This window comes from Grus americana, chromosome 2, assembly GCF_028858705.1.
Source record: "Grus americana isolate bGruAme1 chromosome 2, bGruAme1.mat, whole genome shotgun sequence".
Classification (NCBI taxonomy): domain Eukaryota; kingdom Metazoa; phylum Chordata; class Aves; order Gruiformes; family Gruidae; genus Grus; species Grus americana.
In genome coordinates, this window is record NC_072853.1 from 103,261,618 (window position 1) to 103,287,168 (window position 25,551).

General features: G+C 35.9%; 1 protein-coding gene across 2 annotated transcripts in view; it reads left to right on the forward strand.

The window, feature by feature from the left end:
- Positions 1 to 25,551, forward strand: part of ATP9B (ATPase phospholipid transporting 9B (putative)) — a 183,029-nt gene that overhangs the window by 36,842 nt on the left and 120,636 nt on the right. For both annotated transcript variants that reach the window (XM_054814848.1, XM_054814849.1), the window contains exons 5-7: positions 1,151 to 1,259; positions 10,592 to 10,650; positions 18,651 to 18,702. In XM_054814848.1, the coding sequence (XP_054670823.1) occupies positions 1,151 to 1,259; positions 10,592 to 10,650; positions 18,651 to 18,702 (220 nt within the window). The remainder of the gene's footprint in view (positions 1 to 1,150; positions 1,260 to 10,591; positions 10,651 to 18,650; positions 18,703 to 25,551) is intronic.

A 25,551-nucleotide genomic window follows, 5' to 3' on the forward strand; every position in this document is an offset into this window, starting at 1 on the left:
AATTCTTGTAGCTAATGCAAAACTGAACAGACAAGAAGTGTTTAACTATAAGGCCGTAACAGAATAAGCCTTGGAATTTTGGGCTGGAACTGCAAAACATTGCAGCTATTGCAAAGGAGAATTTTAGTCAAGACTCCTTTAGGAAAACTCTACACCTACACCCCTTTCTTATTGCTGGGAGGTTAGGGGAAGGTTGGCAAACTATTGGACTTCTGCAAGAAAAGGAGGTCTAATGGTATAAACTTTCTTCTATAGAGAGAAAGTATTGGTGGGTGTCTGAAGCTAGATAGATAATCTAGAACCTTATCTGTTGGAGGATTTGTGAATATTTGAATTTTTTAGCCATATTACTTATAGTAATGGTAAGATCTGTTTATTGTTGAGAATTTTATTTCCCTTTCACTGATGGAGAAGGGTTGAGCATTTGAGTTTAAGAAGCTAGAAGACCCTATCTGAGGAGGTTTAGAAAGAGAGAAAGGAAACTCTTGGGTGCTGATCCCTGAACTATTCTGTATTCCTTTTAGCTTACCATCCTTTGTGGCCAGAGGCCATCTTAGTTGTGCGTAGCACAGTCCGTGCTTCCAGCAGAATCTGCAGTGGCATTGAAATCTGCAGTGGCAGTGAAAGTAGCAGCCAAAGCATTTAGATACTTAGCTTTTCAGAACAACCCCCCCTTTTTCTTTGTCAATATTTGTGACGTGTTGGTAAATAACTACATTTTAGATGGCAAAATTAATTAAACTAGCCATCCATTTACCTTTTCATTTCTGTCTGTTAGGAAAAAGGCAGTGAACTCAATTGGAATTGGAGACTTCTTAAATGTTTTTGGTAAAGCCCTAAAATTTGTGGAAGATAGGAAAATAGGCTTATTGAATTATAAAGGCTGTCTTAATTCATCCAAAATATTTTTTAAATTTCAAATTATATCTAAATTATGTGTATTTGGAGATGTAGTTATTCTAATTATATTTTTACAATGTACAAGTACAATTTTCCTTTTTTTTTTGACTAAACTAAACACTGAAATCCAAATGAGGGGAAAAAAGTAAATATTCTAAGCACATGTTCTTACTCTGTATAGTATTCCTACTTGTGTATTTCTATTCTAGGACTTTGAGAATTCTGAATTGCATAATTATATCTTTAACAGGGATTTGTGTTGACGGTTACGGTGGTACGGGAAGCCGTTGATGAATTTCGACGTTACAAGAGAGACAAGGAAATGAACTCACAGTTATATAGCAAGCTGACAGTACGAGGTTAGCAAAACCATTTGCATAAATCCTTAAAATATTTCATCTTTTTCTTATACATACTTTTACAGACTTTCAGTTCAAAGAAATAACTAACAGTCTCAAGCTGCACTATTCAGAATGAAACTGATACTGAACTAAAAGTGCTTGATTTCCCTCAGTTAACTATGACTGTTGATCTGTTTAAGAAGTGTTGTAAATCTCTTGTTGTTTGTAAAGGAAAGGTGTATGTATATAATTGTATATATTTTTGAAGCATTCTGCTGTTTAGTACTATTACTTCAAAGTGCAGTTCTCCTCTGAAATTGATACCAAACAGTAACTCAGCAACACTGTCAGCTATGTATCAAGTGTATATAGGAAATAAGGGATCAGTAACTAAGAAATATGATCTAATTAAAATTCACTAGAGCCTTTGAAACTTGGTGGATGTATTTGTGCTTAGAAAAAGGAAGATGTATTGTGAGTCAGCTTCAGTATCAAAAATACTGATTTCAATTTTTGCATATTATTTGAAATCTATATGATCATGTGGTAGGAACAATCAGTTTTCTTTCCAGAAATTAATAAAAGAAGAAATCAGTTATGACTTTTTTGGGCTCAAAATGTTTGACAGGTTTTCACGAGGACTTTTGAGGAAATGAAGCACTTCAGCTGTGAAGTGATAATTAAATTTGGTAGGATATTGTAAATTTTAAACATGGGCATAAGAGAAAAAACTATGCACTCCTCTCCACTTTATGTTGCTTAGCTTTACTGTTTAGATTCAGAACACAGTGCCACATAGAAAGGTGCCAAAAAAATAGTGAATAATGTGTTATTGAGTTGAATGGTAATAAATAACCTTACAAAACAACATGACCTTGCTATGACCTTCGAAAGTGATTTTGCTACAATATCCTAGGAAGTCTCTGTTAAGGATTTTCCTTGGCACAAAAGTTCTAGAAAACGGGAAGCCATTAAGGAACATGAGGCTGTGTCTTAAGTGGTTAAAGTATACGGCATACATTGTGCCAAGTGCAACTTCTGTTCACTAACTCCCAACATACATTTAGCTGCACTTTTTAGTATATCTTGGTGAATATTTTCTGAGAGTCAGAGGGAAGAGTAACCTCACCAGATCTGGGGGTCCTAATTAGAAATAAAACTCTTGGAGTAGCTCTGGATAATATTATCTCCAGAAAAAATGAATTAAAAGCTTGTAATGAACACAAGTATGTTCTGAAATCCTACCTCATTTTTTAAATTGGAAGGTAAGTAAACAGGCAACAGTGTCATTAGTGATGACATAACCTGGCAGCTGAGAGGAATTTATACTGCTTCCTCACAGTATGGAGACTTGCATTGTTTTCTGGAGTTTGCATACAGAAGGGAGCAACAGTAGGGAATATTTGCCTATTGTTCTTCCCTTCCTTGTCAGCCTAAATTGCTTTATCAACATTTAGACATACCACTGTGGAAATTTGCAAATGGGATAGCTGTCATTTGTTTAACACAAGTGGTTACATTGCTGGCTTCCAGATTTTTTACAGTCTTTAATACAATCTGTAAAGAAATGGACTCAACAGCTTTTCTTTCAGAGTTGTAATTTAACCTGCTAGTTTGTAATTTAACCTGCTAGTTTGCCTATTCATTTTTTAGATCTGTTATGGTAGGCCACTGAACGCTCACCTTTGAAATAGATAGTAGAATCTCACTCTGTTCAGCAGGAGTGCTAGTAATGTGAAATTCTTATTTCTGGAAGCACAGGTATAGTTTATAGTTACCAGTGTGATGTAAATGTCAAGGCTGACATCTGCTGTTTTAAGACCTAAGTTTGGTGTATTTTGTGCCTTTTTTCACTTAACCTTGTTTAGAGTTAATAGAGTAGTTTCTGGTAAATTGCTAGGCATTTAAGCAGCATTTGAATAGAAGTTTTGGAATCCTGATTTCCTCTTTCCCAGTTCATGAAATATTGCGTGAGGTTATGGCTACTTGAGAAACTTTTCATTTTGTAGCTTCTCCTAGAAATAAGGAAGTTGTCCAATTAAAATCAGATTTGGTCACTTTTTGACACAGCTATTTTCTAGATACAGAATAGAGTTTTAAAAATAGTATACAATAATACAGAGGTAAAGCCTAATAGTTATATCGGGAACTGACACGTGGAGTGCAATGACTTGTTCAAAAGAAGTTTTAAAAATGCCCTTTTTTTTAAGGGTATCAGCTTTTACTCATAGATGTGTATGTCTATTTTGACTTCAGGTTTTGGTGTCAGTGCCATCATGAATTTTGGTTTTGTTCTGTTTTGTGGTTTGGTTTTGGGTTTTGTGTTGTGTGTGTGTGGTTTGGTGGTTTTGTTTGAAGACTGTGATATTCTACAGAAGTAAAGATTCAAGATCTCTGCTTACAATGAACTTTCAACCCTCTGTTGAAAATGGTGTGATCAATGAGCTAACAATGTTTTGAGTTGTGGTCAATTTTAAGAATGAAAACATTGCAGTCCCCACTCAAAAGTGAGCTGTACTAAAAATTGCCACAGACACACATCTAAAATAATGAATAGATGATAAATTGCACCTTTTTCATAATATAGGGTTCTTTCATAGTAAGGCATTCTGAAACTGAAAGGTATCACTTTAAGGCAAAAAATGGGACTTCCTGCTATGATAAAATTAGACTAAGATTTTTTTCCAGGTTTTGAGAAGGATTTAGGTATCTATCTGTTGAAATTAATAAAGTCAAGTACTACACTTCTGCAAACTATTTATAAAAATAAACTTTGTATAATCTACCTAAGTGTCAATATTGGCAGTACTCTTCATGTGGAAAAATTCACTTAGGCTTACTATACTAACCTGCAGGCTAATGGTTTGGAGAAAGAAGGCTTTGTTACTTGTGAATGAACAAACTTGATACTGATTTAATTAAAAGCCTGAAAATCGATGCCACTCTTAAGAGTCACTTTTCAGAGCAGAACTGCACTTTATACTGCTCTAGCATCTTTTTTTTTCCCTAGTGATTTTATGACTTGTGTAGATTTTACAATCTTTTCTTTGAAATAGGTATTTTTTCCATCTCAGAGATGGACAAACTGACATAGAGAGGTTAAGCATGTTGCATTTTCTCAAATTGGACAGCAGGAAAACTTCGTTAGCACAATTCAGTGTTACCCTTGGTTTAATTGTACCATTTATGGAAGATAAAAATGAGAATTTAATCACTTCTGGTTGGTTGTTTTGCAAAATTGTTTGTTCACTATAGGGAAACATATATTTGTAGCAAGAGAAGCTACTGGGATTTGAATTGTGATTAAATACTTGCATAAAGATAGTGTGGGTAGGCCAATTTGTAAGTTAAAAACTTTGTATACACCGTTGCAATAGATTAAAATTAGAAAGTCTTTGACTACCTAGCAGTGTTGACTTTCTGCGGAGTCATTCAGGAAACTCTAAATAGGTAAAAGATGTGATTATTATCTTATGACCTGCATGTTGCTAGTGTAAGAAGTACCAGCTTTTGAAGATGGTGGATTCATATTAGTGATATTCTTGAAGACTTAGAATTTCTCTTTAGTAATTCAAAACCTTGAATAAGTCTTAGGGTTTTTTTATAGTAATGAGCTGTTCTGAGCAGGAAATCAAGGGAGAATAGGACATCTGTTTTATGTATTACTGAATTGTACTTGGGCAGCAATGGCCAGCTTAATGTCCGTAGACTGATTCTGATCCATGAGATATCCAGTGTTATGCGGTTTTCCTATTTGTCACGTAACATGGCAAAGCTCAGTCTTCAGTCATCCCTTGGTGAATTTGCTATGTGTAACTTTGCCCTTGTCAAGAAAGTAAACCTGCTACACGTGAAGTTTAAATAGTTGCTACTTTTTCAACCCTTTGTGGCAAGTGATGGAACATGCAAATCAGTAAATGTATTGAATTTTTTTGTGAGCAAGTCAAGCATACTTGTCTCCATGTCTTTCATGTGAATCTCTTCCCTGTATACTTTCCTAGATTATGGTATTGAATCTCTTTAAGTTTTTCAGTGTATGATGCATTCTGCAGTCTTAATCTTTTTGAGATATTTGTTGCAAAATCTACTTTCCTTTTTTTGCATATCAAAGTCTGCAAATCCTCAGTAGGCAGTTTTCAGTCAGGATGCAAGTTAAAGTTAGGAGGAGGAAGAGTATCTGCCTGTAGAATTGAGATGATCTTGCTGCTGAAGATCCTGTCAGTTTAACTGCCTTTTTTTCTGCTTCAGAGCAGCTCACCTATGTATGCTTTTGTAAAGCAGAAACTGCAATGGAAAAAACTTTAGACCTGTGCATGAAGGTTTAGGACTTCAATTTTTCTTTCCTAAGGGACCATTATACTTTTGGCGCAGTGTCTTGTCTTGTGCTCTTAGGTATGACTGGTTAAATGCCTATGAAAAAATGCTGCTATTCTGCAGAAGAAGAATCACCTCAAGTTCATAAACAGGCTATTATCTCTTTCATTAAGCTGCCAAAAGCCAATTGGATAATAAAATTGTAAAGCAATTTATAATGTTTTCCCTTCCCATTCTTGAAGTTGGCAGTCCTGCCCTGAACCTTTCCTAGTTAGGTTTGCCCGTGCAATGTTACTGAAATTTTGAAGAAAAAAGATGAAGAAAATAGCTAACTCTAATAGTCACAACTGTGAGTCGCAGGAGAGGCATGCATCTGGCACTTCATTTCAGGATGCTTAACATGATTTTTTTTGAAGGGTTGCAGAACTCTCTCTTACTTTGCAACCTGCAAAGCAAAAGAAAACATGAATGTCAGGAGAGATGAGATTAATGAAATAATTCTATCTGGGCTTCAAATGTGAAAGACTTATGTCTTTGCTGTATCCTTACAGGGTGTTTAAGAATGCAGTGAAGTTGAAAATATATGCCAGAACTGCATGAAATTAAGAAAATATAAGTAACTGCTATACATAAGAAGAGAACAAAATGTGAATGCTAGTATGTTTCCTTTAAAATCTGAGAATTGAGAAGTCTGTTTTAGAGAGCTACAATGATTTGAATATTTTTTTTTTTTACTTTTGAATGTCTGTTTATGCAGTGGGAGCTGCTCAGTTCCTGAAATGCCACCTTACTGAGTTTATATCTCAAATTACTTTTTTAAATTGCTAAATGGTTTCTGTCAAGAGGCAGTCAGTTTTCAATCATTTATACCAATGTTATCTGCAACTTTAAAATGTTTGTCAGAATGTCTTGATTATTGTAATATTAGTCTTCTGCTGTTATTTGAAATCTGTATTAACATTAGAATTTCAGCTTTTCAAGAACAGGTCATCCTTCTGCTTTTTAAAGAGCTGATGCATTTAAAAAAAAGTTATTTCTGCATCTAGAGGTACAACATTAGGTCTTTATCACTTGCACTATTTCAACCCTACCAATGACTTCATTCCTGGTATATAGACCATTTGGAACAGATAAATATTTAAAGAATTGCATCAGTTTAACTGATTAGGGAAGCAGTAAGCAACAGAAACAGAATTTGAATTTTTAATGTAAGAAAAAATTTCAAAACGAGGCTGGAAGAGAAGAAATGTCAAGGGGCCTGTTTTCTTCCATGTTTTTGCAGCATCCAGGAGACTGGGATAAGAAAGAATGAAGGCTTTCCATTTCACCCAAAAGGGGACAGTGCACAGAGGAGAGGAGCTATGAAGCTTCTCTCTAGAGTTTTATATTGATGATTAAAGACTAACTTCAAATCACTCCATGCAAGATGGAGTTTGGAAGAAGGATGTAAGGCACTAAAATATCAGCATCCTCACCTTGGACTCTCTGTAGCATTAAGCTTTCCCCATTTCCTACGAGCCCCACCCTGCCAGCTCCCCATTATATTATGTATACTCTAATTATACTGACAACTCAAGCAAATAGATGCCAGGCAAAACTTTCGTATGGTTTATACTTGACTCTTTTCATTCAAGAGTTCGATATTTATGAGTTAGAGACAAGCTCTGTTACCAACTCCAGAAGCAGTACTTCAGAAACTACTCAGGGTACCATGGGTAAGATGTAATAATAACTGAAAAAGAATTTGAAAATGCTACCCTCAGAAGTTACTGTTCTTTCAAGAGTGGCTTGCACTCAGGTAGTAGAGACACTTTTTAATAAAAGAAAAAAAGTCATTTCTGACATAGTATATACCCACATTTTCTTAATTTCTTAAATTTTTATGTGAAATACTTGTTAGCACATATGAGATATTTATTAGTTTTTCAAATCATTGCAGTTCATTTCAAAAGGCTTTATCTTGGGTGTATAATGAATTACTACAGACATATTTCAATGTTCCAGTTCTGCACAACTCTGTATGTTGCTTAAGGCGAAAGCCTCGCGCCTTGGTGGACTATAAAGTCTGAATGCGCAGCCACTTCTGACAGCTTTGGACTTTTTATTGGTAATTACACAGATGGTGAAGAGTGTTTTGCTATGGAGATGTTTTTAGAGAAAAAATAGTTTGCAAAAATAATTTATGCAGTGAATAATATTCAGTGTCTTTTTTTTTCTCTAAATGCATCTTCACTAAGATGTAGTATTACCATTTCAGAGAACATTAAAATAATGTATCTAATGAATCTCATTTTTGCTAGGCTAAAGGAAAGTGTTATTGGTTGACTTTTCAAAATTTTAAGTCACTTCTTGGATTACTACCCCATTTTACCATGGAATATGCCCTGCCGTTCAGATACATTGTAGAATTAATTGTCTTGTATGTCACAGGCCGCTTCATTATGTGTGGGGATATACAGGATGCTCTAACAAAACGTATTTGTGTGTGATAAAGATGGTATTCTGTAGTGTTGTACTAAGCCACCTAGAAAACAGTCTGATAAGGAAACTTTTCAATTCATAATGTGAAATTCCCAGGATTGCTAGACTGAGTACAAGCAAAGGTGCAGTGTGGCTTCCTGTTGGTATACTTGGCACCAGGAGTTTTTGCTTTTTGCCTGCCCTACATCATGTTGCAAATGAATGTTCTACCTTCTCTGAGGCTTAGTGTCTTTTGACCTTTACTGTAGGTGCTGTTAGAACATGACTGTGGAAAATTCAATTGTTTAAGTTGATAAAATTGCTAGTAGTTGCGTTTGACTACTGTCACTGGTTTTGGTCATACATGACTGTAGGTGGTGTAGATCTGAGACTTAATGTAGCTGGTACTAGGATTTTTGTGGCCGTTATTACTACAGTCAGTTGATTGACTTGGTTATTACAGTGATAAACTGATGAAAATTGTTGTTGGAGGAATTGAAAACAAATAGGAAATGCTATCTTTTTAGTAAAGTGAACAGACTTAGCAAAGTAAACGTTACAATGTCTTTCTGGTGTATATACGATTCACTTCTAGTCAAAAGAGAATTCACAGGCTTGTGCAGTTAAGCAGAGTAAATATGTTGATTTGGTATCAGACTGTTCTTTTAGTGGTTGAACTTTTAGTATTAGTTACTTTAGATTAAAAACAATAAAAAATTGTTGAGAGATTGACACTAACTTCATTTCCATAGGTATCTTGAAACTCCTGTAGGGAACTGCTAATGTCTCTTGCTACCGCTCTTTATACTTTGGTCTTCTGTTACTCCCTTCACCATCACAAATATGTTATGGCAGAGTTAGGAGTCAGATTGAAGATCTAATTTGGTTTATATTTGGGGGTGGGATGAGTGGTGTGGTTTTGGCAATTGAAAAATTGAACTGGTGTGAGAGATCATTATCAATACAAAGACTGGCTTTCAGAAACAACTTTGCAGGCAGGCCAAAGAAAAGTTCTGATTTTCCTCTGACATTGTACATTTTAGAAGTGCTAATGTAATGGAAAATGTGTTAAAAATTAGCTATAAGAATACATTTATTATTGACCAAATTAAACATAAACCAACTGTTACTTCTGCATGAAATGCAATTTTAAAGAGCAAGTACTGAAAATAATTACTCAAAACATGAATCTTACTACCTTTGACTAAATGCACATGTATAAGGAATTTTTGAGGGTAACTACCTGATCTCTCTTCATTGAGAGTTATGATGAGGTCGTCTCGTGGATTTAGAACCTAGCTTAGTGGTTTTTTTTATACTTAGTATAACTTTGAGAGATGATACAATGCACATTGACAAATCTACTATTCATGATACTTTTGATTAAGCTTCAAGCTGATTGCTGCTCATCCTGTGTTTTTGTGGGTCTTCTGTTCTAATTTGTTCAGTCTGGTTTTTATATAGAACCCTAGCACCATACCATGTTTTGACATGCTTCTCATTTAATACCGGCTGCTTGGAATCATGGTAGTGTTTCTGATGGGAAAAGGTATTTTGTATGGGGGTGTGTTTCAGCTCCTCAGGCTGTATAAATATGTATGTGTTTATATCCTGAGTTAACAGGTTCTGAATTTATCACCTGTTATATCTTGGAAGAGGATACCTATATGTCATGACTTGTATGTCTGCAAGGGTGGGGCTTTTTTGGTTTTTGGTGTTTTTTATCTCAGGGAAGCAACTTTTTCTGGAATTGTCGCAAGGACCTGGGACTAGAACTGTGAATTCTGATGAGATCAACCATACCTCATTTTGGGCAGTAGCTTAACCTCTCTGTCTCAGTTTTTCCATCCATCAACTAAGAATGTTAAAACTTAAGTCTTACAAATATTAATACCCTATGGAACATACAGAAATTAAATTGGTACGTGTGCTTTGTATATTTTTGAATGAGTTGTTCACAGCAATTACTGAATGGGCAGCTCTAGGGAATGAAAAACCTCTTTCAGCTTTTGATGTTTCACTTTTCTAAAATGAAATCTTCAGGCATTTCTTCTGAGTTGAAAGACTTACCTATTTTCTACAATAATTGCCAACAAGTGTCAGTGCCAATTAAATCAGTAACTTCAGTGGCCAAGCAAAGCTACCTGTTGGTAACTGGGCTGTGACTAACAACTCGTGTGTGAGAATGCTCCATGACTATAAGCCTAACAACTCTTGACTTGGCAGAAATAGAAGTGCTGTCTAGTAGATGTGAAAGACTCCTCCTTTTTCCTGTTTTGCAACTCTGTTATACTGTAGATCAAACTTGAGCATCTTCCATACGTATTTTTTTCCTCTAATACTTCTACAATAGCTAACTGGTTACAAAACTAGACTTTTTTTAACCAGCGAATTATTTATTTAAACAGATGAAATCTATTTATTAATGTGTTCATCAGAAATCCATTTTGTATAAACTATAACTGTCTTCACCAAATAATAACGTCTTTAAGTATAACTTACATTCTGGGATTTATATTCTTGTGACTTTTTATTAATGTCTGCATAAGTTGATTAAATTTCTTCTTTTTTTTAAGGTAAAGTGCAAGTTAAGAGTTCAGACATACAAGTTGGAGACCTCATCATAGTGGAAAAGGTTGATACTTTTTAACTATATTTTAGAGAATAAAGATTATTAACATGCTAATTATAATCTGAAGAAAAGTATATCGAGGTACTTATCTGTGAAGTACTAACTAGTTAGTATTTTAGTTCAAGTCTTATTTGAGAATCTTCAAGGAAGTCTATTTTTTATTAATTATAAGCTTAATTGAATGTAAGCATTTATATTTTATGAATCGGTATATGCTTAAATTTATCTAGCAAAGGGAGTACAATTATTGAATTAAATTCTCTGGCTTGTACTGTGGTGAATGTTCTGACATGTCTGATTACTGATACCTTTCTTCTGATGCTCAAATCAGTGTTTTTCTATGACTGAAGCCTTCAAGGATAAGTTTTGTTTATATAAAAACATATTTATATTATATAAGTGTAGTATGTACATAATATATATAAAATTAAATAATATTAAAGTTTATATATTTTTAAAGGGACAAAAAGCTTTCTAGTTTCATTGCAAACAGTGAGTGAGAGCTGTGAACTTTTTCCCCTCTATGTTAGTATTACAATAAAGACAATGTTGCTTATTTCATTTGGTTTTCTGAGGTACTAAGAAATTATTATGACCTTGAAAGCCAACTTAAGTAAAAATAGTTTCCTCTGACAAGAAAATTAAGTTCATTTTGGAAAGGTAACTCGCTTTCTGTGTGCCAGCAAGTGATTCCCATCATACTTTGTATTAGAGAGCTAATCCAGGGAGATGCTGGAAGGAGGCACCTCAAGTTGAAGCTTGTATCTACAGCTTTGTTTGAAGTGTTGGAAGATGCAGTTTGACAGCATAATCCTTAGTGGAACCTAGTCAGTGACTAGACTCTTCTAAACTTCTTGGTGGCTCTGCTATTCAGTGAAGTAAATTACTTTTGATAAAGGAAAATTCTTCAGGAAATATGCCCTCCTGATATGTTCTGTGCTTTCTTACTTGTCAACACCTCTCCTTTTACTTGGATAATTTGGAGAACTCATAAATTGTTAGTGGATTATTTTCTTTTTTCAGCCGTATGTAAGAAACCCCTCTTATGTTTGTTTTGGAACACTTCTGTTTCCTCCCTTTCTGTTTCTTCTGTAGCCCAAGAAAAGAACAATACACCCAAGTCTCATTTGGTTTGCTACTCTCAGCTTAAAATTTATCTATTTTCATGTAGTTTATACAATTTCTTGCTTTTTTCTTTCTTTTGTCTGCTATATGTACCTGATACTTTTTGGGCCTGTGTGAGCAGCATATACTAGCATAGGCAGGATTAGCATTAATATGTTTGGCCTTTACATCTGTTTTGCCTTATACCTTGCTATCTTAAAGTGCAGGTGGAATCAGCTTGCAGCTGCTCACTTATGCATATTCCAGATCTTCTAGGAGACTGAGAATGAGATATTTGCTTTGATTTTTATTAGGAAACTTTTTAGGGCCTTCTTAATCTCTAAATCTGGAATTAATTATTACAGAGTATAGGGAAGAGTCCAGTGGCAACATAGATAATCTGCCTTCTCTGAAATTTGTGGAAATCCATCAGTCTGGATTATGCTAGAATTTGGAAAACTGGAATTACTTTGCAGATCAGTCTGTCTTGTATGAAGTAGGCCATTAGCATCTATTTCATCATTATTTGCAGCAGTTTACAGATCATATGTTGTGAGTACCTGCAGTTTCTAATGAAAAAAAGTAACATTTAAGGATTTAGGGAAATAATGAGTAGAGTTCTTTTCTTTTTGATGAAGGTTTTACTCAGGTTTCTCAGGAAGATGCATATAGTTATTTGAATATTGTATTTTAGCTTCAAGCTCCCTCCTGCTCCAGCAGACCTTCTTTTCCTTTTGACCTAGCTGGGGGTGCCTTTGGACTAATGAAATTAAACATTTTCTGTTTCTATTGAGAAGTGTATTTTGTTGGAGCAAGCAGTTTTCAATTTCAGAGTATGACGCCTAAGCCAAAGAACCAGTCGGGAGTGAAACATTCAATTGCTCACTCTAATAGCAAAGGAACAAGTTAACATTGTATTTGACTGGAAGATGCATCAACAGCATTTCTGTGGTGAAATTAATGACTCATTTGAGTTGAAGATCCATATGTTAACCAGTGACTGCATCACAAATACTAACAACTTAAGTGAAAGGCTTTGCTATATTTAAACCTTGCAGATCCTCTGATTATTGTTTTTTTTTTTAAATAGGCCTGATAAATGTCAAAACAGCTCTTAAGTGACTAGAATATGCTTAAAACATTTTAGTTGAAGTATCTTACTTCAACTGAAAATATTGTAATGCACTAATACTAGGGCAGGAGGAGGCCTGAATAGAAGAAAATACTGCCTGTTTTTAAAAGCTAAAAGACATTTTTATGTGTTAGCTGAAAAACGGTCCCGTGCCTCAGAGACATACTACTTCATAGATGTTCTCCTTGGCTTGTGTTAAGATACATTTTTAGTTTCTGATGGGAGCACAGGTGTGCATAATGTTCCTAAATAAGACAATTGAAGGGATGAGTTCATGAGTTCAGATAATGTAATTTAGGCACTGTATCTTATTGACAGTTTGGAATACATTTTGGAAATGTGAAGAGGACATAAAACTTAACACATTTAGTTAATAACGTTTAATGATAACAACACATAATAGTGTTTTAAAACATGTGGAACAGCAATGGTTTATCTTAAAACTTTGAGAGCTTTTCTTGGAGCTGTAAAGGGACATAATCCTTTTTTCTTAATCTCAAGTGTGAAGTGAAATTAATCCAGTATTTGTAAGGATTGCAGTTAATGCTAGCATGCAGTATTACAGAGCATGCAAGGTGTAGGAAGACAGCTGGGAAGTGCCTCTTCCATTTATAACTCAGAAGCAAGCAGGAATATTTTAGTCAATGAGAAAAGTACATGGTTCATTACCTGAATGGAGAAGAAAGGACCGTAAATGCAAAATTGTGAGGGTCTGTAGCTATGGGCAGTTGTAGGGGAACTGGAAGACTGACTAGGGAGCCAGAGAAACTTAGGTAAATAATTTCATGGTAATAACATGAGAAAAATGAAAATGTAATTTGAAAGCTACTAGAAATGGTATTTTTCAAGTGAATGTTGTAGCCTGTGTTGCAGGGAAGTATAGATGTATTTGTGGGTTTTCCTGTTTTCCAATCTGACTAATATTCCTGGATGGCACGGAGTTAGCCGTGGGAACCCAGAAGCTGGGGGAGTACTTACCTTTTGTTGACTTACCTTTTGTCTTGCTGAGGTTAGATCTCTAGGAGTGAATCTGTAAGTCTGCAGCATAGACAAACACTGACAGAAATGGAAGCCTTTCTTTGCTGGAGCTCTAATTCTGCCCAGACTTAAGCAAAACAATGTATTCAACTAATTTTTATGACTTGTATATTCAAATTTCAGTATATATCAATAAACACTTCTGGCTCCTTTTCCATGGTAATAGAGATTACATAGTTTCTTCATGGGTTTCTGAATGCTCGAAGTTGTATGGGTTGTCACTTTAACTTGTTCCACTTTGATAAATATGACGAGAGGGCTAACATGATTGACATATTGCTGCTGTTTGTCTGTGACAGTGTACAACAGAACTTAATTTTCTCCATAATGAGGTCTTAAAGATTTTTGTAGCATACTTGCCATCTGTTTCTGTGTAGTCGCTCTTTCATAGTGACTAGGTATGGCTTTGCAGGAGGATCTTTGCTCTCCAGTGTCAGCAGTAATAGTGACAATGTTTTTTGGTATCTAGTACTCCTGCAGTACCTTTCAGCCCATTTCCAAAATATGGAATATGTGATGAAAAATGAGATGTCAGTCTTAAATACTGTTTTGGTGGGGTTTATTTGTTTTTCCTAAGGAGAAAGTAAAGACAAGACAGTCTCTAGCCTTCCCTACATGGAAGGACACATTCTGATATGTTAATACAGAAAAGCTTACATTATTTTACAGGAAAGAAAAAAGCAGAGAGAAGACATTAAAAAGACATAAAATCAAGATGCATTTTTCTATTAAAATGTGAAAATGATCACATGACTAATCTGATTGCAGCCCATGACTTCCTTAAGGGGGGGCAGCAGAGGGGGAGGTGCTGATCTCCTCCCTCTGGTGACCAGCGACAGGATACGAGGAAGCAGAATGAAGCGGCATCAGGGGAAATACAGGTTGGATGTTAGGAAAAGGTTCTTCACTGAGAACAGGTCAGTCACTGGAACAGGCTCCCCAGGGCAGTGGTCATAGCACTGTCAGAGTTCAAGGAGCATCTCAACGATGCTCTTAGTCAAATGGTTTAGTTTTAGGTAGTCCAGTGAGGAACAGGGAGCTGAACTTGATGGTCCTTATGGGTCCATTCCAACTTGAGATACTCTATGACGATGCCTAATTTTGTGAGGCATAAAGACTTGAATCTTGGATAGCAAGTACCAGATGAATGTTTCACTTACTGAATGTGCAACGTGTTCTTTGTGTAAGTTGGTAATGATTTGTAAAAACCTGATACCTCACTTGGATTATTAGAACTTCTGTTTAATTCAGTAGTATGTCATTTGACTGTTATTTTTGCAAAATTTTTGGGAGTTGATCAAGTGTTTTAGCTTGTTTACAAGTAACTGGAAGTTTGTAGGCATGAAGCCAGTAACCTGAAACTTGTGTAATGGATTTGTGTCAGAGCTGGGAGGGAAGCTGCAAAAATGTATAGCTAATCTATATGGAGACTGGATATCTGTTTAATTGTTATTGTCATTTAAGGAAAGATTTATTTAATTTTGAAGTTGCACTTCCTCTTCTGTCTTTCTTTCCTCTAAGAAGTGCATAATAATGTATACTAAGGTTAACGTTTTTACTGGAGTTTTTTCCAAATCTGAAGAGATATTCCCAGTTGAATCTGGGCTCATGATGGATAATAAATTTTACTACATGTTTAATTATTTTCTGTTACAAGGTAAGATTCCAAAAAATGTTGTACTAGCTGCAGTTGCAGGTGGGCACCCTCTTCAAGGTGAATACTCTTGACATACAGACAAGCACATGAATTTTTAACTCTCTGCTTTTACAAATAAATGGGAATTGCAGCAAATGAGGAAGTATGCATGCATGAAAATGCATAATTTTAAGGTATGAGGTGTTTTTTTGCTAACTGTGTAGGATTTCTAGGTAAACCAGAACATGTATCTATTTTCTAGTGTTTCCAAACTGGCTTGTTTTCCAAATATCTTGTTTGCTTGAGATAGTACCATCTTTAGCCCTTCATGACCCCTCTATATTGAACTTCCCATCACTAGAGAATGCAGTTGCAGTTGCTTCCAGCCCCACTTCTGAATCGGTGTCCTTGAGAGTATGTTACAGGGAGTGGGCAAGAGGTACCTGCCTCCCAGAGTTCTAGAGAGTTTACATCATCTTTTGAAAGCTGAGCCCATATAACACAGAATCTGGCAGAGAACTCTGTCAGATCTATTCAGGTCACACTATTCCAAATGGCACTGTTGTGGCTGCATGCTGATCTCAGGAAGGTTTCTTTGGAGTAATGGAAGATTTAGCCTACAGTATCCTGGGTGTTTTGTGGTCAGAAATAATATTGCTATATGAGTGTGGCTTCTCAACAACTAAAGCAAATGTTAGTACAGCTTTATGTATGGGGAAAAATCATCAGCTTCTTCAGTAGTGTTGTCTGGTGTAAATACACATTTATTCTCTGAGTGAGACGTTGTGAAGTTGTTCACTCTCTGAACTGATTTTTATGGATAGTCAGGCATAGTATTTTGAAGGTCTCCCTAAGTGTCACACAAAGCACTGTTTAATTATCTTGATGGATGTATTTTGAGCTGTTTTATTGCAGGGGACTGTGAGTGTAAGTACTTCTAAGATTTTTCTTTTGACATGCACTGATGAAGGGGAAGTGCTGCCTTCAAAAAAGTGAAAGGTGGAAGGTTAAAAACGAGAAACCGTGTCTGATTTCAAATCAAACCAGTTTGAGAATGCTGGGTTTCTTTATGTTCATAGCAGTGTTTTGTCCTTAAATGTTGAGATGGAGGACTGGCTTGACTAAAATGAACATAAACACTCTATGTTTGTGTTGCTGCTTCTAGGAGGTTTTTGAATGTGTTTGCTGATGCTGTGGTCTGGGCTATTGCCTAGGTTCCTGTTGGGATAAGTACGTTCAGAGATGCTACATGCTGAATGCAGTTGAATTTTATGTAACAATAATTTTGAACCCATTATGTTTTTCTTTGATAGTTTCCCATAGAATTAGTATCTTCCCCTTTGATACAATGAATCAAAGTATTGTGACTAGGATTACCCTTACAAAATTTACAGGTGTGATTCTGTATACTGTGTTCAGTACATGAGATGTTCCATTGCTTAGTGTCTTGAAGTTTTCAGGTTAGCTTGACCCCATCTTCATTGCTGTTTCCTCTGTATAAAATAACTAACCAGTTTTCTATAGCTGGTAGTTTATTTGCAAAATAGAGCTGCAATTGAATTATTACTGCTGTATTAATTTTGCAGTTTGATTATAATTGAAGTGTGAAATAGAGAATAATTGTGCAGTTTTGAAATGCTCATATACTGAACGTGCTTTTCTTACCTGACCGAATTTACTCAACGTAAGTTTTTTAAGGCTGAAATCTTTGAGTTTCATGTATGCCCTGTGGTGGGCTTTGTCAGCTACATTTATTTTCTTTTTCACTCAGACAGTTGCGCTCTTAAAAATAATAAAATATGAGCCTTAGGTATGCAGTAGCTTTCAAGGCAATATCAGTGCAGTATAACAGGAAAGCCTGAAATTTATTCTCAGATGGAGGAACTTTCTATGTGAAAAGTATTAGTGCATTAAATCTTAAGTAATCTGAAATGAATATTAAGAAGTATTTTTTTTAGCATGAAACTAGTAAAGCCATTGCTAATAATCCACCAAGATATCTTAATTGTTAAAGGTAGTCTGTAAATGAAGTGCAAATTAATCTTTGTGTTTAGCTTCAGTATCAAACAGTACAGCGTGTGCCATACTGGACATAAACTGTGATGGAAGAAATGGCACTTGAGTACAGAATCTTTTCTCATTGCTCTGTCCAACATTCACTCTGGTTGCTGTCAGCTTAGTCTGTCGCTTTTTTCCTTTCCAATCCTGTATCTCTTTCACGTTTGGACATGTTGGTTATTTTTTACTTTCCCCAGTTTTTCATTCTTAAACCCTGTGCTGGTAGATGCCTTGTGAACAAGTGGTGGGAGAGCTAAGGATTTGGGTAGTCATGTAGCAGATAGCATGCGTGTGGGAGGGCATTGTTGTTCATTGTGTTTAATCTGTGAAAGCTTAGATTGGCCTTTCTGTGGTCAACAAAAAATTGAAAATGTGATTTGATACAGATATTTCTCTTCCAAGCACAGACCTGACAGAACGGGAATGCAGATGCATCTGACTGTGCCTATGGCTCTATGCCTTAAATACTGAGGAAGAAATACTATTCTGTTTTGCCTTTGTAAAGGAGAGGTTTATGGATCTGTGAAACAGGAAAATGCTGTTCCCTGACTTGCTGTTTCCTCTGTGTATGTTTGTGTGTGGTGGGAGAGAGGAGGGTACTTGGTATACATAATGTTTGCAACTGTGAGTGGCAAGACAGATGTTTTAAATGTCACTGTTTTTCTATTATATATGCTAACTGAGTATCAGAGTTTTGTTCAGTGAAATTATTTTTACAAATAATTCAATTAAATATTTATATTTTTGAACTACTCTTTTCAGTCAAGAAAATGTAAATCTGTTGTAGTTCTTCAAGTATTTATGACTCACTTATAAAGAGCATCTGAAAGGATTAGTCATTGTTTGCTTATTGTATAATTTTTTGAAAATATTGATTTCTGAATTGCAAATGCTGAATGTAAAGTACTGTGAGAAATCCTATTTTAATTGAGTTTCAATCCAAGTGTGACCTTTTGGTGATAGATCTTACTGGACATTTGATTGGAATTCACTTTTTTCCTGCTTAAAAACATACACTTTTTTCCCTCTCCTCAGAATCAACGAATCCCATCTGACATGGTGTTTCTCAGAACATCAGAGAAAACTGGTATGTTTTGATAATTCAGATTGCTTACGTGATAAGTTTGTGGTTGTGGCAAAACTGTAGATTGTGCATTGTGGCCAATTTGAAGTGGTCAAATAGATTGATGGTAGGAGATCTCCCTTCATCAGATTAATGGGAGATGGTCCATATGTGACAAATACAGTATGCTTGGACTGTAAAACAGGAGAAATCTTACTGTGAATGTGAAACTGTTATAGATATACTCCTCTAAATAGGTGATTTTTATGAATTGTTATAATGTTAGGTAGAGCAAATAATAAGACTACTTTAAAAGACTGTACTTATTTAATATGACTTGTCAGTATTTTAAATGATTTACAACTAATCATTATCTTGCAACACATTTAAATGTCATGTGATTTGTACTTCAGTTATTAAATTGAGAAGAACTGAAATCTGAACCTACTAATGTGGTTAGAATACTTTTGAGAACCTCTTAGTGATCTAAAAACCTGAAAAAATGGATTTTTTTACTTAGAAATAATACTGCCTTTTTGTCAGTCAAAAAAAAACCCCTACAAATTTCTTGAGTGAGAGAAAGAAAACAGCTTGTTAGCTCTATTTCTGTTCACATGGTGATAGGGGAGTACTCTTAATCTTTGAAAACAAATATCTCCTTTATAGGAACCCTATAAATTATAGCTGTTTTGATTAAAGTTTAGGAATTACTATTGGATACCCCCAATATAACTCAAATGGGTTTCCCTCCTTAATATTACCATTTCTCTTCAGGCCCCGAAGAACTGTCTGATATTTGTCAGACAGCACTAAATTTCACAAAGCTAATAGGTGTGATATTGGTATACCCTGTATTAGTGGCACTTGGTATTTCATGGTGGCACTGGAGTTCTATCATATATTTCAGATAAAAGGCTAAATTTGCAGAGATCACTTGCAAGAGAAGACAAAAATATTTCTGATAGCCTACAGGACACTACTAGAGCTATATATTTTGCTAAAAGAAGTTGTTACTGTGTCTTGCTAATGACTTTCAAATGCTGATTAGATGTACTAGATCATCTATAAATGGTCTGGACTGTCAAACTTTCCTAATAGTCTGTATATAATCTCCATCTTGGTTAGCCACCCTTTGGTTCAGGATACATGGGCTTTTCTTTTTATACCCTCTCACAGTACTACATTTTATTAAAATGCATAATGCTTTTGACAAATCTCTTGGATCCAGCATGATTATAAAAGGATTGATAATGTTTCTTTTTGGGCTGCTCACAATGTCATCTTTTCTTACTGACTCAAAAACTGTTTCAGCTGAACTCACAGCTCCTAGAAAAGTAGAAAGTAGGAGGACTTCTGCACCTGTAGAATAATTACTTTAAACTGGGCCACTTGCATGCAACATGTAAGTGTTAAAGGTCAATGTGTGTTGATCCAAAATTTTCCTAGTCTTTACTAGCTATATTGGATTAGATGTTTCATATCTAGGCATTTGGAAGCAATCGTCGTCCACTCCAGCATGGGTGTATATCAGTTGTAATTTCTTTACGTGATGTGTGCACAGTAGAAATGTGCATGGAACTCAATATGTAACATCGTGCAGTGTTTGCTGTTGTAGGAGCATCAAGAACTGTTTGGTGACAGCTAGCTTGCTGTCCTTAATTAGGATCCTTGCAGCAGTTTACATTGGATGCATTGTCACTGCTGGAATAAATGAACAAGATGAGACAGTTGCCTAGCTTGCAAAAAACCAAGATCTTAAATTATATATTTTGCATATCTGCACTACAGCAAGTTTTCCTCTCTGTTAATTTGTAAATTCCTGGTTTGTTTGTGAGGTTATAAGACACTGCGTAGTCTCCCTTCCCTGTAGTACTATTAGTTGAAGGATGGGACACAGGTATGGTTGTCCATGAATAACACAGGCCAGAAATGCATCTGCACAGGATATCTCTGTCTTGATTGGAATATATGAGCAGTAAATCTTGAAGGACTACAGTTAGTATAAGTTAAGCTATCTCTTTGTCAAGATATAGATGGGGGAGTGGAACAAGGTGAATCCCTATGTCAGAAATGTGTGAAGAAAGACATTTTTGAAAGTAAAGTTCATCAAGTGTACTTCAGTGTTCACTGTTTGTCAGCTTTCTTAGAATGCCATAATTAAAATTTTCCTGTAAGAAGCTCCTTTAATTTGCTATCTAGAAAATAAAGCTACTTATTTAAAAAGCTTATCGTGTTATAACAATGACTTTCCATAATTGATAATAAAAAAGATTGTAAGCACTTTGAAAGAGTTGTGTATCTACTATGTAAATGTTCATTATAGTGTAAAGTGAGTAAAGAGCAAATTGAGTGAAATCTTTCCAGAATTCTGATCTAATTTACATACACTTCTGCTACACACATTGAATGTGATTTTTAACATTGAAAATGCATTTTCTACAAGCATGCAACAGGTTAATTAGTTATATTGGTGTTGCACTTCTTTAAAAACAAAAGAAACAAACACCCTCCCACCCCCTCCAAAAATAAATAAAATCCCCTGAACTTCAAGCATATGGCAGTAATTGTTTTTTGACTAAAGAATGAACACTTACATCTGTAATTGTTTCTTCTTGGATGTTGCAGTTTTGACTGATTTATGGTTTAATTTATAGTTGACACTTTAAGTACTTTGTAAAACACAGTAGCTTTTGCATGGTTTTATGTTCGATATGTAATTTTATTTTATCTTCTGTGCAATAAAACAGTTTAACTATAACTTGTTACTATAAATCTATAAAGAGTAAAGAGAAGAGTTTGAACTAATCTTAAAATCCAACCCCCACCCTATAAGCTTCTTTTGGGGCAAAGTACTATCTTCCAACTTCAATGTTTATACTACATATTAATCTGCAGCACTGCAATATCCTGTATCTTCAGTCAAAAAGAAGCTGTTTGAGTTATAGATGGGTAGTTTACAAAGATCAGCCTAAAACTATTCTGGCTTCTTTTCATGCCAGTATGGTACTACAGAAGAAATGAGTGGCGTGTGCTTTTTTTCCCCTCCCCTTCTGCTTCCCACCCACTCCCCAAATTTTTAGAAATGTTGCGGTTTTTTAGGATACTTCTAACTCTACATAGTAGAAGCTGAATTTCAGGGAATCAAGCTCATTTTGATAAAACTGAATTCTTACTAGATGTCTTTTTTTGACTTTATCAGCTACATTGTCTTTTAGCTAGAATCATATCTTCATATAATCTGATATAATGACTTGATGCTAATTGTGTACATGTATCTAAGATTCCTGTTTTTTTAATCAGACTTTTCTAAAAGTTGAAGACTAATGTAGGTGGGTCTTTGTTTTGCATCCATGTTTCATAGTCTGTAACATTAGTATTCCCCTCTTTCATGAATGGAGGCAGCTAGATGGCTGTTTAGATTGCTGTGTGAGTTTAGAGTTCGGATTACTTCCTGGGGGATGGAGCAGGTAGAAATCACTCCTCAGATGTGAATTCTTTGCTGCTGTCAGGCTCCCTATATGACAGGGGTTTCCACAAGATCTTCACTGGCTTCCAAAATAAAAATGAAAAAAAAAAAAAAAAAGAGCAAAAAACTCTGGAATAATATATATATTTAAAAAAGGAGGAGGTGAAGGTTAAGGCTGAACTTTGGTTTTGCTCATTACATGTGGCAGAGGTGACAAGCAATTTGGAAGATTTGTCCCATTTATCAGCCTTCCACCGGATTAAAGGAAACATTCATGCTGAGCTGGCTGCAAATGATGGTTTAAAGGTTATTTTCATTTAGTGTATAAGCAGGCATCATGCCAGAAACAACCAATTACCGTAGTGGAAAATTGTTATGCAAATATAGGTAAGATGTGTTACACCAATGGAAGGCCCCCTTACTGAGATTAAGCTAGATCCTAAGTCACCTTTAACATAGTTTTCAGGTTTTGGGTTTTTTAATTGCTTGGCATGCTCTCTACATTTTATTTGCCTATATGCCATCTCAATCATAGGTCAAAAGCTAGACAGGGTATTCCAGACATCATCGTATAACTTTATAATTGTCCACAGGAATTGCCAACTGAAGCAGGTGTTAATGACTTCATCATTATGGGAGTGTTATCAAAGATACTATGTTTGTAAAAGAAGAAGAGTTTCAAAGATAAACTCTTTCCTTCTCTAAGCTAAAATCTTTGTCCTCCACCTTGGCTGTGCCTTGTGCAGGTCCCTTGGCTGTGCCTTGGTTCAGTGACCGGTTTCTGATCCAGGTCACATATTCCGATGTTAACACACAAAAGTGTTCTGACATGAACTAAACTGGTGTTTCATGAAAATCTGGTGCATGTCTTTATAAGACTTGGTATCTCTGGAATATTGGTGCTCCGTTAATTTTCAAATGTGACATTCTGAGAGGAACACACGTTTGATAGGGGGGCTGCAGTGTCAAAAAAGAATGAAGCTTATTTTTTCTTTTTTCTTTAAACTTTTCATTTGCCCACCTCCAGTAACCTCAGATTGTTATTATTCATGGGGCAAAAGATGGCATATGCAGTGGCTGGTTCTGAGCTAAGCACGTTGATTTTTTGCTACCAGTTTAGGTCCTAGAACAGATGACTGCTGGAGCTAACAGCTTGGCTTTTCTCTTGTTTATGTGGCTTTTTCATCCTCTCGTTTTTCACAAAAATTCAAAGAACTTCATATCCTTGAGATCTTTTGTCTGTCATACTTGGTTGAAATTGGCCACAGGTTGAAACTTACTGGGAGAAAGATGGCATGCCAGATTAGTATTGTACATAGAAATAGGGCTAAACAGGCTATTGGCTAAAGGCTCTGCAGCTGGGAGAACAAAGGGTTAACTACCTTTTGGGCTTGTGATATGGTCCATAGATGCTAGGACTATGAAGAATTGTTTGTATTCTGTACTACTGCTAACTATTTAGGCCTATGACAGACTAATCACAACACTGTTATGATACTGTTTTCTGTTTGTAGTTTTTTAGGAGGCTAAGAATTGATTAATCTTGGTTAAACCCTTCTTTTTGTTCCTGAGGTTGCCCTTGTTGCAGGTAATGCTTTGTGATGGTATGAAAAGTAGAGTTGGTTTTCTCTTCAGCCTTTTGTGGTAGAAACTGAACTTCCAAAGAGTAAAGTGGAAGTGCTTTTACTGGTCTACTTCAACTTTCCTGACCATGGTATTTGAATCTTGTACATCTATCTTTTGCACAGAGTTAGAATTTTTGGTAGACACTTGATTCTATGTAAAGTAACAACAACTGCTTCTGGGAAAAAAGTAGTTTTCCCAAGAGACAGAGTACTGTATTAAAATATTCCTCTTCTGACAAACTTGTAAAAGTTTGTAAAAACTGTAAAGGTAGAAGTCTAGTAAAATAAGGTCCAGAAATGCGTTTTAATACATCAGCTGCTGTAGACTTCTCAACAGCTACCAAATTGGCAAAATTTTTTTTTTATATTGTTAGAGGTGATACTCTAGAGAGAGTAACTCCCACTGACTGATCAGTTCCACTGCTGTCAAGCACGCTGTCATGCACAAATCATCATCATAAGCCAATTTCGTTATTGTATGTCTTTAAATCCAGTATACAGTAATTTACTGGTGTGGACATTCCAAAATACTGTATGTCTACCACTACAGCTGTGCATTGGAAGCAGTAGGGAAATGGGAAGTCATTTACAAATTCTGACAATCCTTTGATTGTGAAGAACCTTTAATTTCTTGCAAGGTAGTGTCAGTTGCACAGTTGTTGTATCTGGTATTTTTCAGGCATGCATTACATTGTTTTGGTCTTACTGTGTGAGTACTTTAGATGGTATCTCTGAATCGTAGCATGGTTGAGGTTGGAAGGGATCTCCAAATACCATCTGGTCCAACCTGCTCAAGTAGGGCCACCTAGATCTGGTTGCCCAGCACCATGTCCAGACAGCATTTGAGTATTTCCAAGGAGGGAAATTCCACAGCCTTTCTGAGCAAACTGTGCCAGTGCTTGGTTATCCTCACAAAAAATAATAATTCTTGTTTCCTTATGTTCAGAGGGAACCTCCTGTGCTTCAGTTTGCGCCCACTGCCTCTGGTCCTGTCACTAGGCACCAGTGAAAAGAGCCTGGCTACATCCTTTTTGCACCTTCCCTTCACGTATTTATATACATTAATAGGATCCTCCCTCAGCCTTGTCTTCTCCAGGCTGACCAGTTCCAACTCTCTCAGACTTTTCTCATACGTGAGATGGTCCAGACCGTCATCTTCATGGCCCTCTGCTGGACTTTCTTTAGTGTGCCCATATCACTCTTGTACTGGGGAGCCCAGAACTGGATACAGGACTCCAGGTGTAGCCTCACCAGTGCTGAGCAGAGATGAAGGATCACCTCCCTCAGCCTGCTGGCAATACATTGCCTAACGCAGCCCAGGATACCGATAGCCGCCTTTGCTGGCTCATGGTAAACTTGGTGTCTGCCAGGACCGCCAGGTCCTTTTCTGCCAAGCTGCTTTCCAGCTGGGTGGCCCCCAGCATATATGGGTGTGTGGGGTGGTTCCTTGCCAGGTGCAGCATTTTGCACCATTTCTGGTTCTTGTCAGCCTATTTCTCCAGCCTGTTGAGGTCCTTCTGGACATCCCCCATTGCAAAGATCAGTTTCTTGAATTTAGTTAGGAAACTCTTTAAAAAAGATACATTTACTCAGGCATAAATTAGTAGTCACAAACATATTTGCTTTCTTTGTTATAATTCTGAAAAATATAATCTCACTTGTATTAAAATTTGTAGTTAAGAGTTTTCAGGATTCTTGTTTTATTCATACCATTGTTGTTAAAATAATTACATGGCAATAAAACAGAAAAATCTTTTTTCTTTTGAGGCTTTGTAGCAATTC